The sequence below is a fragment of the Notothenia rossii genome, assembly GCF_949606895.1.
Source record: "Notothenia rossii genome assembly, chromosome: 7".
Taxonomy (NCBI): domain Eukaryota; kingdom Metazoa; phylum Chordata; class Actinopteri; order Perciformes; family Nototheniidae; genus Notothenia; species Notothenia rossii.
This window is the reverse complement of record NC_136905.1, coordinates 26,056,900-26,073,667: the sequence shown is the minus strand read 5'-3', so window position 1 is coordinate 26,073,667 and position 16,768 is coordinate 26,056,900. Positions and strand designations below refer to the sequence as shown.

At 42.8% G+C, this 16,768-nt stretch overlaps 2 protein-coding genes across 2 annotated transcripts in view; one reads left to right on the top strand and one right to left on the bottom strand.

Annotated features, from left to right (window-relative positions):
• Window positions 1-4,600: 4,600 nt before the first annotated feature.
• LOC307046207 (protein lifeguard 1) lies at window positions 4,601-12,100 on the top strand. Its single transcript, XM_079692470.1, has 11 exons — window positions 4,601-4,711; window positions 5,597-5,718; window positions 5,978-6,146; window positions 6,462-6,540; window positions 7,000-7,053; window positions 7,357-7,447; window positions 7,554-7,591; window positions 8,228-8,315; window positions 10,417-10,506; window positions 11,014-11,061; window positions 11,612-12,100. Exons 2-11 carry the CDS (start codon window positions 5,617-5,619, stop codon window positions 11,762-11,764), a joined length of 912 nt encoding a protein of 303 aa, XP_079548596.1. The 5' UTR covers window positions 4,601-4,711; window positions 5,597-5,616; the 3' UTR covers window positions 11,765-12,100.
• Window positions 12,101-13,202: 1,102 nt separating this feature from the next.
• Window positions 13,203-16,768, bottom strand: part of LOC307046355 (ankyrin repeat and IBR domain-containing protein 1-like) — a 32,764-nt gene continuing 29,198 nt past the window's right edge. Inside the window, exon 15 of the mRNA XM_079692753.1 lies at window positions 13,203-16,586. Within this exon, the coding sequence (XP_079548879.1) occupies window positions 15,726-16,586 (861 nt within the window). The 3' untranslated portion in view covers window positions 13,203-15,725. The remainder of the gene's footprint in view (window positions 16,587-16,768) is intronic.

The following is a 16,768-nucleotide window of genomic DNA, read 5'->3' as shown; positions in this document are numbered from 1 at the left end:
TTACACAAAAACCATTAATCATCGCCAAATTTCATTTATCAACCTTTCAAACTGTAAATATTGTATCAGACTTCTCCAAAGGAAGGTTTCAGTCCAGCTGAATGTATAGTACAAAAGATAAGAGGAAAATGACCTAGGGGGGCACATTTTCTTGGCTAGCTAGTTCTGTCCATAGACAGTATGTAAAGACACCTTTCTTGCCAAATATTGTCCCTGGTGCTAATGTTGCCGTAATGTCTTCACACTAACAAGCTGTGGCCGTGCTCAGCCTCTGATTGTCTAGGGCGTGTATTTGAGGGAGGTCAATACCATGGCTCCATGCCATGATAACCTCTGCACAGTGTGGTTTAAAGTGGCTTCAGAATATCAAGAAGGCGGCTTCTTTATCCAAGATATTTATTTTTTGACTTATTGTACAGTGGGAGGAAGTGTAGATTTGAGTCTATGGTTCTGACGTAGAATGTGAAGTGACAGCAAGTGCATGGCATTGTTACTTTGCTACATATAGCTTAACTAACAAATGTTAGGCAGTAAAAAGGATGCCATACTGATTATATTTGGAGAAATGCGGAGAGTTACACAAAGAAAACCACTATGATAAAGGCAGTCAAGCTGGCATGCCCAGCAACTGGTGCGTGGTTATGAAGTGATCGCTCTGCCTTCAAAACAGTTTAGCTAATTAGCCTTGCGTTAAGGATTAGCTTGGCTGCTACAGCTAACTCAATCTAAACAGAGAACCAGGTTTTGCAAGTAACCTAAAGTGATGCATAGATGTTGAACAAAAAGCATGAACTCTTCCAATTATGTGAGTCCTCCTATCTCTAACCTAAGTGTTTAATTTCATCTTCTGAATTAGGCTTCCAACTATAATAGAATTATTTAAAACTGAATCTGTCCGTTTATTTATTCCACAGATCGAAAATGATGTCAGATTAGACTTCCTAATTTCCCTTTTAATATAGTTATATTGACTTAACTCTGGGCCAGTTGAATGAATGTGGTTTAGGTACGTGTGCAACAATGTAATATGATACTCAATAAATTCAGCTCCTCGTTCAATTAGTTTAGAAGAAGTTTCTGCAGGCTTCTTTATAATTCACTAATGGAGTTCTCCTTTTAGACACAACTAATCCAAACCTTGACACTCATAATAATAAATGTATTTCTCTGCTATAGTTGTGTAATAAATTAAATCAACAATGGATAATAGTCATTTATTCACTTAAATATGTCGATTGACTTAAATTGACTGCAGCTGTGCCTTTTTTATGGCACTAATTTGCAAAACAAGATCATTCAAGTCATTGTCAAACCAATGCAAAGCTGATTTGGCCCTCATAGCAAGTCAACACTGTGTGTCGGTACTTTTAATTTCACTGTAGTAATATTCCTTGCTTGACACGGCTGGTCCAGCTGATATTAAGTGGAACTCTGTGCAGCCTGTCTCATTATTTAAAGTAACAAATGCGCTCACAGTGTGTCGTACTCTCCCATCGCCATACACGCTGCTGAGATTCTACATTAGCAGCTTCAGGAGGGTTGTAAATTAGAAATGAAGAGGCATGTAGTGACACAGACCTTCAGACCTGCACTGGGGCTCTCAGAGGCTCTCAGAGGCCCCACGCAAACTACCATTTCAATTCTCCACATGTCCTTCTGTGGCCCGAGTGGCCGGGCAGGAGTCATTCACAACTGCATGCAGTGGAGAGAGCCTGGCATGATGGCTACATCTCTGACACCAGAGATCTCCCCGCTGCGATCCTCAGTCCCTGGCGCCCCGAAGAGCATCGTAGCAGTCTGACAAAACAGAGCTGTCACAGTGAGTCTGCTCCGAGACAGGGAACAGACTCTCTCTCTCCATCCGTCCATCTATCTGGCTTTCCTCCATTCGCATTATTCGTCTAACTTACAGCTTTACTACTTTCCCTTCTTTATTTGCATCCATAATTTATTTATTTTACTTTTCTTTTTTTCTCCTTTAATTTCTCCTGCCTGTCTGTATGCCTGTCCTTTATTTCATCATCCTTTTCTTTCTACTTTCTTTCTTCCATCTTTGTTTTAATCTATCCACCCAGTCATTCGTTTTCGTTTATTCCTTCCCTCCATACTTCCTTCCTTATAGAATTGGAGGGATGAAACCCTCTTTGATGGTCACACATGCAGAGCACACAGCACACACAGTGAAATGTGTTTAACCCATCCTACTACCAGGAGCAGTGGGCAGCTATTGTACAGCGCCAGCGGAGCAATGGGGGGGGGGGGGGGGGGTTGTCCGGTGCCTTGCCAGGAGGTGAACTGGGACCTCTCCAAGTAGCAGTCCACACTCCATATTTCGGTCTGTTTGGGGACTTGAACCGGCGACCCTACGGCTCCCAGCCCCTACTGACTGAGCCACTGCCATCTATTGCCATCCCTCACTTCCTTCGTTCCATTGTTTTTCCTCCACTTTTTTTGACCGTTCTTTACTTTTCCTTTTTCTATCTTCCCTTCCTTTTCCATCCTTCAGTCCATCTGTCCTGTTGGCTGATTTGTGATATTGGGCTTTATAAATAAAATATAAATGTTCCGTCCTGCTCTCTGCTCTGCACACATTGGGCTCCATGTGGCTCCAGCCTCATGTGCTGCTCATGTTTGGACAGCCAGAGACAATCAGATCCGAGTTAAATGTGGCCTCCCACCAGGATCCACACTGATTGGTGCGTCAACACAGGCAGCAGTTGAACCGCCTGCTCAAATGTGACATTATTTGTTGTGCCAGCCATTCAAATCAGCCTAAGATCTCTGGAACAGGTGAGAGCATGGGATTTGAGCAGCCGGTGTAAATCCAGCCCGTGTTGACTGTCACACCTATCAGCAGAGAACAGTGAACAGTGACTCAAAACGCTGTCTGTCCCTTCAAATATGATGTGGCAAGTATTTGTTGCATTTTTTTTTATTTATTTATTATTAATGTATTGCTGTCTAAACAGGAAACACAATGTTTCCTTTTGTTTTAACAACATGCCACATGCAGATGAGAGAAATGCAAGGATTTGATCCAGCAGTTACAATGAGGAGGCGGATGATTTAAGGGGGCTCTCTGGAGGATTTGGTTCCTGCTGGTTGGCTGGTGAGGTTGCAGCAAGAGACGGGGAGAGTCACAACCAAATCACTGCAATTAGTGGCAGAAGCACAGGAGACTAGTGCCCCCCAGTGTTTGCTCGATATATATGATTAGTCTCTGTACACTGCGACGCGACCAGATTAAAAACTCTGAATCTCTGAATACTAAATGATTTTCTTTTGTTCTGTTCATTGATCCAGAGAAATTGGAATTTACTTTTTGGCACAAGTATACCTTGACAGCTCACCTTTAACTGCTGACACAATCATCTTTCAATGATTTGTATGTCCTCTGCAGTTTTGTTCTCTTTCAAATCAAAAACCCAGGCAGAGTTGCTGAGTGTTTGAACATGAGACAGAAGATCTATAAATCTCTTTGGATGCTCATCCTTAACATGAGAAGAGACTAGAATGCCATCTAGAGGTTAGCTAGCTGATTGTTATGTACAGTCAGTGGTGGAAGAAGTACTCTAATTCATTACACAAGTAAAACACCACAATGTAGAAATACTTAGGGTAAGATTCTGCATCTGGAATCCTACTTAAGTAAAAAAAAACATACATATCGGGGTGCAAGCAGCATTTTACTGGTCGCGGTGAAGCTAGTTTTATCGTTGTTTGGTGGTTCTTCACATACGGGTTGTGTTCCTCATAAGATTCACAGGATAAATCTGAGGGCTTGTGATGCAAATTTGGGCGGGGATAACGTTCTGCTACAAAAGTAAGTCAAATCTACAATATTCCCCTATTGAAATATAGAGAAATAAGCATTAAATGCAAACACTCAAGTAAAACACCTGAACACTTGAGTGAATGCACGTATCTGTGGTATAATCGCTTAAAATATCACATGTAAATGTTTAATGTCATGTTTATTTTGTTGAGGTTCTTTTACATTAAAGTTAAATGGATTCACCCTGGGCTAGTTTCTCATTAATGGATGAAGTATTCATTACACCCCTTTCAGAGGCAATTCTCCATGGAGAAGCACTAAGACTGTAGTGACCTACATTACTTCATGTATATTGGTGTACAGTATGTCTACAGCTTTTCTTAGTCGCTGTGACTCAATACCCATTATCCCGTTATGAAGGTCAGATTGATTGCGTCCATAATTTATCCGTCTCTGACACTACATGCATCACATGAGGCTGTTATCAGTGTTTATCCAAGAGGGGCCAGGAACGTGAGTCAAGGAATCCACATGCTGCCATTGTGCTGCATTTATATTTCTGTACAATACAGGATGACATGTTACAGGCTTATCACACATAGAGGGCTAATGACAGATCATAACTGGAAATAGAAACATACCTTGTGTGAAAGGCATCAGTATTAAGTATTTCTGAAGGCCTCTGTGTATCAGTATTCCTGAAGGAAAAAGGTACAAATACGATTTCCTCTGACAAAATGCCAGCCTGGTTGGTTTAATGACATTTTAAGAACTTCATCTGAATATCCCATTGAGCCTAATGAGGGATACATCCTTTCCCCTGAAGCTAAAGTCCTGTCTCCGTGGGAAGCGACTGATAGCAGGTAGACTTTGCCCTGAAGGAAAACTACACAACAGGAAGAGCAGCGGAGCAGAAGCCTGGCCGTCACAGCAGAGGTAAGGCACATTAGACAGGATTAGAGCTGTAATTACTTTATTTAAGTCAAACGGCACTTGATGGCTTGTTGTACAATTGTAAATGATGAGGGGTTGCCTACTTTCAAAGGTCCTCATTCATCATATCTCAGAAATGATGTGAGGGCAATTTGGGCTATATAGCGAAACAAAGTCCACTTAATGTCCTTTAAATATTTGAAAATATGTGTAATGTCCTCTTTGTTCTTCATATCACCAGTTTGAAATTGGGTTGAGCAAACTAATAAATAAACTACATTTAGTTTAAGGTGGCCATTGTTTTATCACTGCCTCAACCATTAACAATGACTAATAATACTACAGGAAGTGGACACTGTTACTGATTAAACCATAATGTGGCAGATTTACATGAAGTGGAATCCGTAAGTCAGTTTCTTTACTACAGTCAGTGTAGTCCAGGCTTTACTGAAGTTCCATATCATTGGGTAGTTAATTACAACGCCTTCTCTGTAATGACTAATGCAGCAGCAGGGACCTCAAAGGGAATGTGTTAGTGTTCAGGACAGATAGGATCCCTGAGTTTACTGTCTGTGTGTCCTTCTTGATGACCGGATTTCCTTTGAGAGCAATTAACCACAACCTATTTAGCTTTTAAATATACATACAGCTCAATTAAATGGAGGCTTAAGGCCATACTTATGGATGTTAGTCATGGATGGCTCTCGTGTTTGTGTGATGCATCATTTCGTAATTACCCAGTTATTTGTTCCACACTGACATTGCTCCCTTTGCCAATGTAACATCCATGATGAAAGTTTTGGCGATGTTCAAAAGCATGTCTCCCATGAACTTTATTGAAGTCTGACATTTCTGCTGTGTCACTTTTGTTCCAAAATTGATGAAAAGATCTACTTACTTTTGGTGGAATGGAGAGTAAAGACGGCAGCAACGGTGGGTATGGACCGCACCCCCCTCCGTACAACCCTTACGACCATGGGCAGAGTCCTTACACAGGGACAAACTATCAGGTTAGCAGCAATATTACATACTATATTACATTTTGAGAATGTAAGCAATATTTTCATTCATTGTGTATTCAATATCCAATTTTCAGGACTGCATGAGCCAAAATCAAGAGCAAAGCAAATGTCTAAAAGCACTTTTGTTTACGTACAGATGATAGATTTCCTTTCCTGATCCACATTCACATTATTTCATGAATGTGTTCAAATGTAGAAGTGTTGCTTGAACTGCCCTGTGTTGTTTTTGTTGGCTTGGACATGTCAGGTGGGGAATGGGAACGTTGCAGTGGTCTCCCCTCCTGGCCCCTACGATAACTCGGTCCATCCTGAGGGCCTGGCCCGAGATGGAGGCGAGCAGCAGTACGGTCAAGCTCCACCTGGCTACAGTCAGGGCTTAGAGGATAGCAGCTTCAGTGACGCCGCCATACGAAGAGGTGAGGGCTGCAGGGAGGGAGGAATGGGCAGGGGGAGGGACAGGAAGCAAGGGAAGCCAATATGTTTTAGTTTGCATGGTCATAGCTGATGAAGGGAATACTCCCTAATTTGCTTTGCAGTGTTTTCTAAAATTGAATAACGTTTTCTGCCTCAGCTCCTCACCTCACACACACCACAAATCATTTTAAGTGAGAGGTTGAGATGTTGGAAAACAGAAGCTTTACTCCATAAACACTTACCTGCCTGCTTTGCTCTGGCAGGTTCTTTAATGTTGGTGTTGTGCATCTGTCCGTCTCTCTTTTCTTCCTGAACAGGTTTCATAAGGAAAGTCTACTTGACCTTGATGCTTCAGCTGCTGGTGACTGTCGGGATCATCTGTGCCTTTCTTTACTGGTGCGAGACACACTTTGACACAAGGGACTTACTCCCCCAAAAAAGATGTCAGAAACCTATCCATCATTCCACGTTGAGCGGAGTCTGTCAGAGCAGCCAACTTCACACAGCAGCACGACTACCATAGTTGTCCCTGAAAAAGCTTTGAGCACACGACCCAGCGCTGCTCAAATCACCATAAATATGTGAGGTTAGACTAGATGGTAGAGCATAAAAGGGCATTTCTGCCACATCATATTTGAGCTTGCAGTAGTTTGAAAGCTTTATAGGTTTTGTATAATAGATGTGGTAGATTGCTGCTACAGTAATATCTTTTCATAAATTGTGTTCAGCTCCCATGTGCACAATGCTGTGTCCTCTGTTAATATTTAATACAATCATTGTACTGCCTCTATCAAATAAATGGCGCCTCTATTAAACACTCCCCTCTGCCTCTCCATTTATCTTTTGGAAACACAGGGACGCTCTCAGGGAATGGACATGGGCCAACTACTGGTTCTCCTACGTCATGATGTAAGCTAACAAAAACATTCAGTTAGAGTGTTTACACGCTGCACACTTTCTAGCTTTAACCAGTTTGACCAGCTACAAATCTCCTGTGGGTGAGTTTTACCCAAATGAAAATGTCGCTCATGGAAAACCTCAGAAGTAAATCACAAACTGTCCCCGCGGTCTGAATCCTAATCCAGGAAACGGCCAGCCACACTGCATAAATAATGCACTCAGTGGTTTCACACATTGAACCCAGTCCTTTTTTCTGTTTACAGCCTTTTTATTTTGCCATTTACGATATACTCTATATTTTCTGTGAAATAGGGCGACGGTGTTTGTGCTCATCCTGGTCCTGTCCTGCTGTGACAACCTCCGTCGTCAAGTCCCCCTCAATTTCATCGCCCTGGCTCTTTTTGTGAGTAGAAGCTCTACCAGCCAGGCATCAAATTAAACCCCCGCCACATCTGCTCTATTCCACCGTTTTTTTCCAAGTATTTACTTTCCATTTGTCTCTCTCTCAGACTGTGGCAGAGGGCCTGATGCTGGGATCTATTTCAGCGTGAGTGTATGCTGAATCCCCACCTGATGCCGACTCATTTGCACAATAATAACCTGATTTTGATCCATATCTAATAGCGTGTTGGTAGCCAGAGATGAAGGCATCAAACCTGATAAGATGTTATCATTGTTGGTTTACCAAATTTAAAAAAGCACATGGAATCATATTTCTCTGGGATTCGGCTGAATACCAATCAGAACATCGCGGTTGAAGTTGTGATTTGGTTGTAGAAAACCAATCATTCTGCCGTTGTAAACACATGTTACCTCAGCCAACTGCAACATGTCTGGTATTTACACAGCTTGTCACTCAGACAGCAAAGGCATCACTTGAAACCTGACTATCAATAATACATTAAAATTATCATATTTATGGGACCTTGCCATAACTGAAGCTGAACAAAGGGCGATACATTATGCAATGCACGTCCAGAGGGCCTACCATCACTCTACTTCAGACACATAATACAGACTATGAAATGGAAATAATCCCACGTTTCTTAAAGGAAATACATGTTTCTTCTTTAGGAGAAAACAGAACCCTACTCCCTGTGTCCACACAGCATTATGACTCGTTGGACATGACATTATGAGGGGATTTTCCCACGTCACATCTGTTTGATATTTCTTTCTGCAGGTACTACAATGCAGATGCAGTTCTGTGGGCCGTGGGGGCCACAGCGCTGGTGTCCTTCTCCTTGACTGTGTTTGCTATGCAGACAAAGGTGAGATCTGTCACTGAGCACAGCAGTGCAGCCTGCGGTGACATTTCACCCTATACGTGGGTATGGACCAGGCGTCAATTAGACGCCTGCAGCTAGTGCAGAACGCAGCTGCACGTCTACTCACTGGCCACAAAAAGCGTCACCACATCACCCCAATTCTGGCCTCATTGCACAGGCTTCCAATTCGGTTCCGCATTGATTTTAAACTCCTTTTATTTGTTTTCAAAGCCCTAAATGGGCTGGCTCCGGCCTATAGCAGAACTCCTCCATCGCTACACCCCAGCCAGAGACTTAAGGTCGGCTGACCAGCTGCTGCTGGTAGTGCCCAAGACCAGGCTCAAAACCAGAGGGGACCAAGCCTTCGCAGCAGCTGGCCCCAGGTTCTGGAACACTCTGCCCCTCCATGTGAGGTCGGCCCAGACCCTAGGGGTTTTTAAATCAACACTAAAAACTCACTTCTTCTCCCTGGCCTTCTAGTCAGAGCGGAGCACGACTCCTGACATTTCCCTGTGTTTGATTTTTATATTTGCTGTTGTAATTTATTGTCTTCTGTTTGCGACTGTAGTAATGTGTTATTTATAATTTGCATGTACAGCACTTTGGCTCAACCAAAAATCATTTTAAAAATGTGCTATATAAATAAAACCTGATTTGATTTCATAACCTACCTTGCTATGCCAGTCAGTTCTAAATGTCCGGATCCTGAGTTGGTTTCCTGTCCAGTCAAAGTGTTGACCAGGTTTTCTCATGCACAGTTTGCACTGTCACCAACAAACTTTTAAACTCTTAATAGCTTTGCTTTCCAGGCAAAACTGTGATTACTGCTGAGATCAGTGTAATTGTCAATCACGTTCATTCCTTATGTCTGCTGGAGGGACAGAGTTAAACCTCTGGGCCGTCCTCATGCTGGCCGAGGTCGCTGCCATAAATCTTGAGTTCAGAAATGGCCGGGAGCCTTTTGTTGTTTGCTGAATCTCCCCTTCCTCCATCTCCTTTCACCACGAACTGTCTAATAAAGCATGCACAGTCTGAGAATAATCTTTAAAAGGGCCTTTCAGGGACACAATGGTAGATATTAGGCTCCTTTTGCCGGATACATTTTAATATTAAAAAAGCTAACACACATACACTTGCATTCCTGATCCCTCACAAATAATCTAATCTAAAAACAAGAACACTTGAACAACTCTGATTTATTAAAGTGGACCCCGGCAGAGTTATTATACAGGCAGTAGGGCAAAAGATCGGAAAAGAAATTTCATTTAGAATCCTTCTTAATTGCCTCTAAATAGAGTTTGAAATGTCACACATGCTGACACTTATTGCATCTGAAGGAGCTGCAGACTTTTAATTCTCCTGCTCAGATTGGAGCAAAGCAGGGAACAGGTGGCTAATGATTATACTGAGAATAAATCTGCTCTTAAAAGCTCTTTTAGTAATCTGGAGAAGGAAGGAGTATGCATCAGGTCTAAACAGCCAGCATAAAACGGGGAAACTGTGATCAAAATAGAAAAAGTGGCCGCGCCCTCCGGCTCATAAAACAGGATGTTTTATGAAACAGGATGTTTTATGAGCCGAGTGAGCGGTCACTTCGGCAAAAACACTTTTGGTCTATTTCTCTTTTTTATGACTCCACGTTCACCCTGCAGTTAACGCGGCGCCGAAGCTTTTGGGTCTCTGTCGCTGCGATTTAAATGTCATAAACACTTGCATGTCTGGCCCGTGGCTCCTCAAGTGATCAGTGTTGGTAATTCTCTCAATGTAGCTGCCATCTTTTTTCTGTCAATCCGAGAAGGGCATGCAGGCCAAAAGACCACCCCACCCCCCCACTCTGTTCTATGCCTGCCTTGCAGCTTGTTGATTAATTATCCAGAATCATTACATCCAGAATATTTGTGTGTGTTGAACTGCAATGTCTTCATCATTTGGTAACCGCGGCGCCTCACAGCACAGCTGCAGTGTAGATGACCTTGAACGCCCCAGCATTTTTATGGCCCTGATGTGTGTACATGAGAGATGTTCTGTCTGCTCTTTTCTGTTTGAGAGGCTCCTCACACTCATCGTCTCTCTCTCTCTCTTTCCTCCCTCCTTTCTGCCCCAGTGGGACTTCACCGGACTAAATGGGAGTCTGTGGGTGTTTGCCTGGACCCTGTTTTCGTTTGCATTGCTTTGTGGGATCCTCCGATCGCAGGTAGATCAAAAAAGCTGCCGTGTTTACGCCTGTGTTCGCAGTGAGAACAGCTTTGAAATGTAATGTAGTCAGAGGGAGACAGCTCTTATCCTCAGGATGTACTGGAGCTGACCTGTGCTGAGCAGACTATAAAGAAGAGAGCATGAACTCTGAAACCTCTCAGGAGCTGATCTCAAGACTCATGCATCCAAATACACTGCTGTTCAACTGCCTCAGCTTTAAGCAGCACATGTACAGGAAGAAGCATTCCACTGACTTTAGACTGCTATTTTTACACAACCACAAATGAATCTGAACAGCAAATAAACACTGCTTTGTTCAACTATATTGTTACCATTATCAAACATCTACCATCATATTTATTGTACAGAGCAAGAGGCTGAATACATGTTTTAAGATATGAATTTGAAATGTGAGTTTATTTTCTTACTAGATAATTGCTCCATGTTTGTAAGAAACATTCACAAATCAACGGTATTGCTGAATTGTCTCTGATTCTTTCCACAGTATCTTTACATCTTATACGCCTGCCTGGGAACCCTGCTGTTTTCTTTAGTAAGTATAGTGTAACAACATAACTTGGTTTTCAGCAATGCAGGTTCAATTAAAAAACATATTGAAAATGACATTTTTAAGAGAAGAAAAACATCATGAAACCAGGCGCTAATGTCAAGATGTATGATCTGATTCCTGCCTCCGTTGTCTGTCACAGTCATTAGTGTAAACGAGAGGCTCTGATGTCCTCGTGCCCTTTCATTCCGACGATGCAGCGTTTAGCAGCAGTCGGCTTCATTCTCACAGCCACCTCTCTGCGTGCCTCTGGCATTAACAGCAAATGTTGTGACCCGTGGTGTCAGCGGCTGCAACAAACTGCTGCTGCACACAGAGCCGAACAGGCTGTCAACAGCGAGTCACAACTTACTTTCAGCTTCCGCTATTATTTAAATAGCCTGTTTATGGGCACAGCCCCCCCCCCCTCTCTTAAAGATAAGAGATTCTGCCCGTGTTTCCCTTCAGCCCGCTTCCTGCTCTCGGTCTCTCTTTTAACTCACTAACACGCTGCCTTCAGAAGTCAGGGTTGAAGCATCTCTCTGTCTCTCTGCAGTACTTGGTGTTTGATACCCAGCTTATCCTGGGCGGGAAACACAGGAAGTATGAAGTCTCTCCCGAGGAGTATGTGTTCGCCGCTCTCAACCTCTATTTGGACATCGTGTCTCTGTTCCTGCTCCTGCTGCAGCTCATCGGCCTCTGTCGCTGACACTGAGCCTGGCAGGCCTCCCAAAGGAACTCCTCCTGCTCACAATAAAAAATCCTCAAGTACGTCATAGGATCCTTCTAGGATGCAGATTCACAATCCTGTTTTCCATCTGCTGCCTTATTTAAATAGGCAGGGATGTCTGCGATGCTTCCAAGATACAGATTTGTTTTACTTGTCTTGTGTCAGGGTTAATGTTATTAAACTGCAATATGTTATGCAAAATGTTTTTTCAGAGTGCTACATTTGAGAATTTAAAACCACACTAGCATACATGTATACCTTTCAATTGCATGTGCCAAATATTTTTTTTGTATGAATAAAGTGCTTCATAATCAACTCTGTGTTTTGTGTTTTAGCAAGAACCTCAAACAATTCAGCCAATACTCTTGATTATATTATTTAGTCAAATGATTCAGCCAGTAGGCCTACTGTTGATGATGATATTATTTCCCATATAATCTGTGCCACAATCTTTGAGAGAAACTCACTCTGGAGGGTTTTCCAGCATAGTGAACATGGAAATGTTCAGTACACCAAAGTTGTATGATAGAAATGTATATTATGAGTCCCCAGCACATGCATATGATAGGCAATTTGCATAATTAGCACAAGTGACGTTCATTAAAATGAATGGTATTATAGCCCATGTAAACAATTGTGTACAAAAAAAAAGAGATTTTCAGGATAAAAAATTGCAGTTTTACCAGAGTGGCAACATCTGCACTCTTGGTGGGCTGATTCTGATTACCATGAGTAGTGTTCCGACTATTGGATAGAGAGCACAAGATTATTATTTCTACTGTGGATTATTCTTTTTCAAATAAATAGACAATCTGTCAAATCCAAATGATCAAGAGTCCCCTAAATCTTCAAAATCGACCAAAAATGTAAGCCAAAATCAGCCCAGAGTACAAATATTGAAATGTTCTTGTAGAAACTGCCATTTGTGATACTGAAAATGTAAAAAATGGATTCAGCATCCTCAATAACCTGCAAAATCACTCAAATACTGTCCAAATTGGTCAAGCCATCTTTTAACGATTGTCCACATAGGCTATAATTGTAATTAATGCTAATTAACAAAAGTTATGGTCGAGCAAATTGCCCAGCAAGTTAGCATCCAGCAGTTTCTATGTTTTGGGGACCCGTACTACATTTCCATTATGAAACGTTGGGGTTAACTAACATTTCCGGGTTCACAATAAGACTGAGCTGGCAACTAGACTAGTTCAATCTTTGCAGACAATGAACATGCAGAAAAACCTACAGGAAATGGAAAAGCCCCTAAAGCACAACAGGGCCCAGTGATGGTCAGCTGTTGAGAAGAGGTGTCAGTCATCATGTAGTTTAGGGGAAAGATGCTTTTGGAAACCAAGCTAACTCCATTAAGGGACAGAAACAGATCCACAGGTATCTCAATGACAAAACAAAGCACACATTCAAACTCAACACAAAGTTTATTGGCATCACACATCAAACATTTTTCATATAAAGAGGGAATGTATCAAGTATAGACTACGAAAGTGCAAATAGCATTTCAAGGATTAGTTGCTTTACAATAGAAAATCTCAGTGAGTTACAAAATGCTATATGCCGTTTTAAAATAAATCACCTGAACATTAGAGGTGAAAGGAAGTACAAACTCCATTAGACCTGTACCCACTTCATGCACAGAGGCCAACGTGCAGTATCTCTGTTTCAACCCACGTCCAATGAAAGACCTTCACTAACTATATGGCACTCACAGTTTCACAACTTCAAGACACTGGTCATCACTGCCTTCAGATCTCCTTTAGTGGCTCTATCCGTCTGCTAGGGGAAAAAACAGCTGATCTGCTTCGGTCAGACATTAGTCTGTACAAAAACATAATTCAATCTTAAAGAGAAAACACTGATCCATGTGTCAATGGTTATTCACAATCCATTTTCTTTCATGGATTACACTGATTTCAAATAAATACCTACTTTATATTGCAACATTCCTCCATTTTAGTGTCTTCAGGTAAGATCCATGATACAGGTAGTCGTTTGAGTTTCTACATCTCAGAGAAACCAACTGTTTTCAAATGTAGGGACAGAAGCCCTGCTGCACAAAAACAAGCGCAACATCTTTTTTCAAAATCTTTTGGAACAATATTGGAAACATTAACCGTTCCCATTATACCAAATCATATCAAATCAGTGTTATCCATTAACATACTAATAGAACCAACAAAAAGCTCATGCTACAAATAATTAGATGAGAAAAATAATCAAGATATCATGTTTCTCGTATGTAAGAGAAATAACTTTTAAGGTAACAGGTGTTTGTCTACACTGTACATACTGTGTAATAATTAGCACTTGGAAACATGTTCAAAAAGAAAGAAAATAATGTTGATTGACTAAAAGGCACTGTGTATGTCTCTGCGTAGAGAAGGTGGACTCCTCGTGTTCCAGGTGCAGGAGACATTCATGGACCTTCCATGCATTACCCTATGAAGGCTCTGCTCATATCACACTAACAGGACCCAGAGAGTCATTACAGGGACTTGGGCGCGATTAATTAATTCACCATAGTCTGAATGAGATTGCCTGATTATCTCTCTCACTGGGCTGTTCCTGCAGTATATAAACAAGACTTCTCAGTGTCTGCTCAGTGTGTCACGCTGCACTCTGCAGTGCTCACACGAATGTGAGCACGCTACAAAGGATGAACTGAATGACCCCTCGGGGCCTGTCAGCTGTTTCTGAAGACATTTCTCATTGAGAGAGTGTGAGGGATAAGGCTTTGGGATGAACAACCATTGTCAATTCCTAAATGTTTTTTAGACCTCTACCAACAAATGTAAATTGCTTTGTGTGAATGTTTCACATAATGAAGTACACAACTATAATGCTGTTCAACTACAGATTAACACGGCACACTATTACAGCTTTTACTTGGTCATATATCACACAATCTCAAATACAAATATGGCTCCAGACTTTCACATTTAGGTTTAGTTGTTGAGATTGTAATAAGCAGGCACAATTTGTTTAGAAGAATCCACTTGGCGACTGCAAACGGTGCTTTTGCAAGTCAGTGTTTGGCACCTAAAAGGGAGGTGTGCACAGGAGCAAGACTCCCTGCTTTACAGGGTTACAGGGTGAGTGTGAATAACATCAGTCAGCCATTACATTATGTCGGGGTGAAAACCTCCCTCAGACATGATTTAGACACATACATTAGGCTTTTACAAATACCTGCACTATGCAAAAGACTCTACATTTCGTATCTCCTCTATAAGTGGTTTCAGAAAACGGCAAGTTATTTATACTTCTAACATTTAGTAAATATCCTTGAAAAGTGTTATCTAATTTCTCCTTCAGTGAATGCTTTCTTTTCGCAAGGGCTGCTTGTTGGGGGTCTGACAATACAGTAAATGCAGGAAAAGCGATGCCACACCAATGCTATACCAACCTAAAGGCGTGTACTTCATGCACTCCCTGTCTGCTGCACATGCTTCAGTTTAGATCCACACTGCAGTCCAGCTGGTGGCTCATGCACCTCTAGCCTATTGGCCAAAAAGAAGACAAAAAAACAAATGAAGGATTTCTTTGAAAAGAGGTATCTGCAAGGAGATCCACTGTTAAGCACATTTGAATAATTCCTCTTGAAATTAAATACTAAAACAACCAAATTGCGTGGACCCTCTGGGATATAACGTCACCAACTGGAATAGAGTGTGGATCGAAACAGCTCTAACTTGTAGTTTGAATGTAACGGCCCTTACACCGGGTAACCTGTGGATAGCACTTACAAGTTTAGACAACTTTTGAGTGTCTAAACGTCTTGCCCCACTTTCCTGTGAACCGATACATTCTTAATTCTGTATACATTCCACCTGAACAGCTACTGTACATGTTCCACAACTCAACTTCATTTGCAAACTTGAGTGTTTTTTGGCCTTTCCGAAAGCCCCTTCCCATCTCTGCCTCTTCACACCAGGTGGTCCTCCCACTCAGAGGAGCTGCTGCTGGGCATCTGCTCAGAGTCGCACTGTGGAGTGTCCACCCTTGAGGTTCCCCGTGATGTATGATCGCTGCTTTTGTCGAGGGTGGCCATGTAAGAAGGGGGCGTGGTCTCCAGCCCCACCAGATCTAACTGTGTGGGCCTCTGAGCCGCGGCACCCTCCTTCTCCTCCTTTTGAGAGCAGAAACCCACCTCTGCCGTCACTTCCTGAGGTTTCCTGTTCTCAGGCGGGATGCATCCGCTCTTCTCCTCCTCAAGCGGACCCCCTCCTCCGCCTGCATGGAGTGCGCTGAGGTTGGAGTCAGTGTCAGAGGAGGTGGAGGGGACCAGGGTGATGCCTTGAGGATTCATGTCATGGAACCACGCCATAATATTGCCCAGCAGGTTAGCATTGGCTAGTGCGGAGGAGGAGGATGGGTCGTGGCTGCCGTAAGTGTTGGAGTCCAACGTGTCGCTGGAGGAGGAGAAGAGGCCGGTGGAGGAGCTGCTGCCACCTGGAGCCACTGGGATGGGCAGCGAGGCCCTGTAGGCCCGGAGGTGGCTGTCAGCGTGCTGCGCAGAGAACTGGCTGCTGATGGAGCCCAGTCGGGCCAAGTTATCTTCAAGCTCCAGCAGCTCGGAGCGGCTGAGAGAAGCTCTGGACAGCAGCTCCACACCTGCAGCACTCTGCTCCAGCCTGGAGGGCAGAGAGGTGCCGATGGCGCCGAGCGAGGCTTCGTTGGCGAGTGCGTCATGGTTGTATGCGATCTCTGCCATCGCTGAGTCCTGGAGCGACAGCTGGATGGCCAGGAGGATGTTAGGGTCATCGTCGTCCAAAGAACCGAGACCCTGCAAGAAAAAAGTGCCAGTGATGCAGGCCAAACCAATATCATCCACTAACAAGGCAGCAGCAGCATCTCCACTCCTCAACTTCAAATCCAGCCATTTGGCAAGGAGAGTCAAAGCAGCAGCAGGTAAGAACTGGAAATGGAAACAAGCAGTGAAGAAATCTACAGACTAGAAACATAATA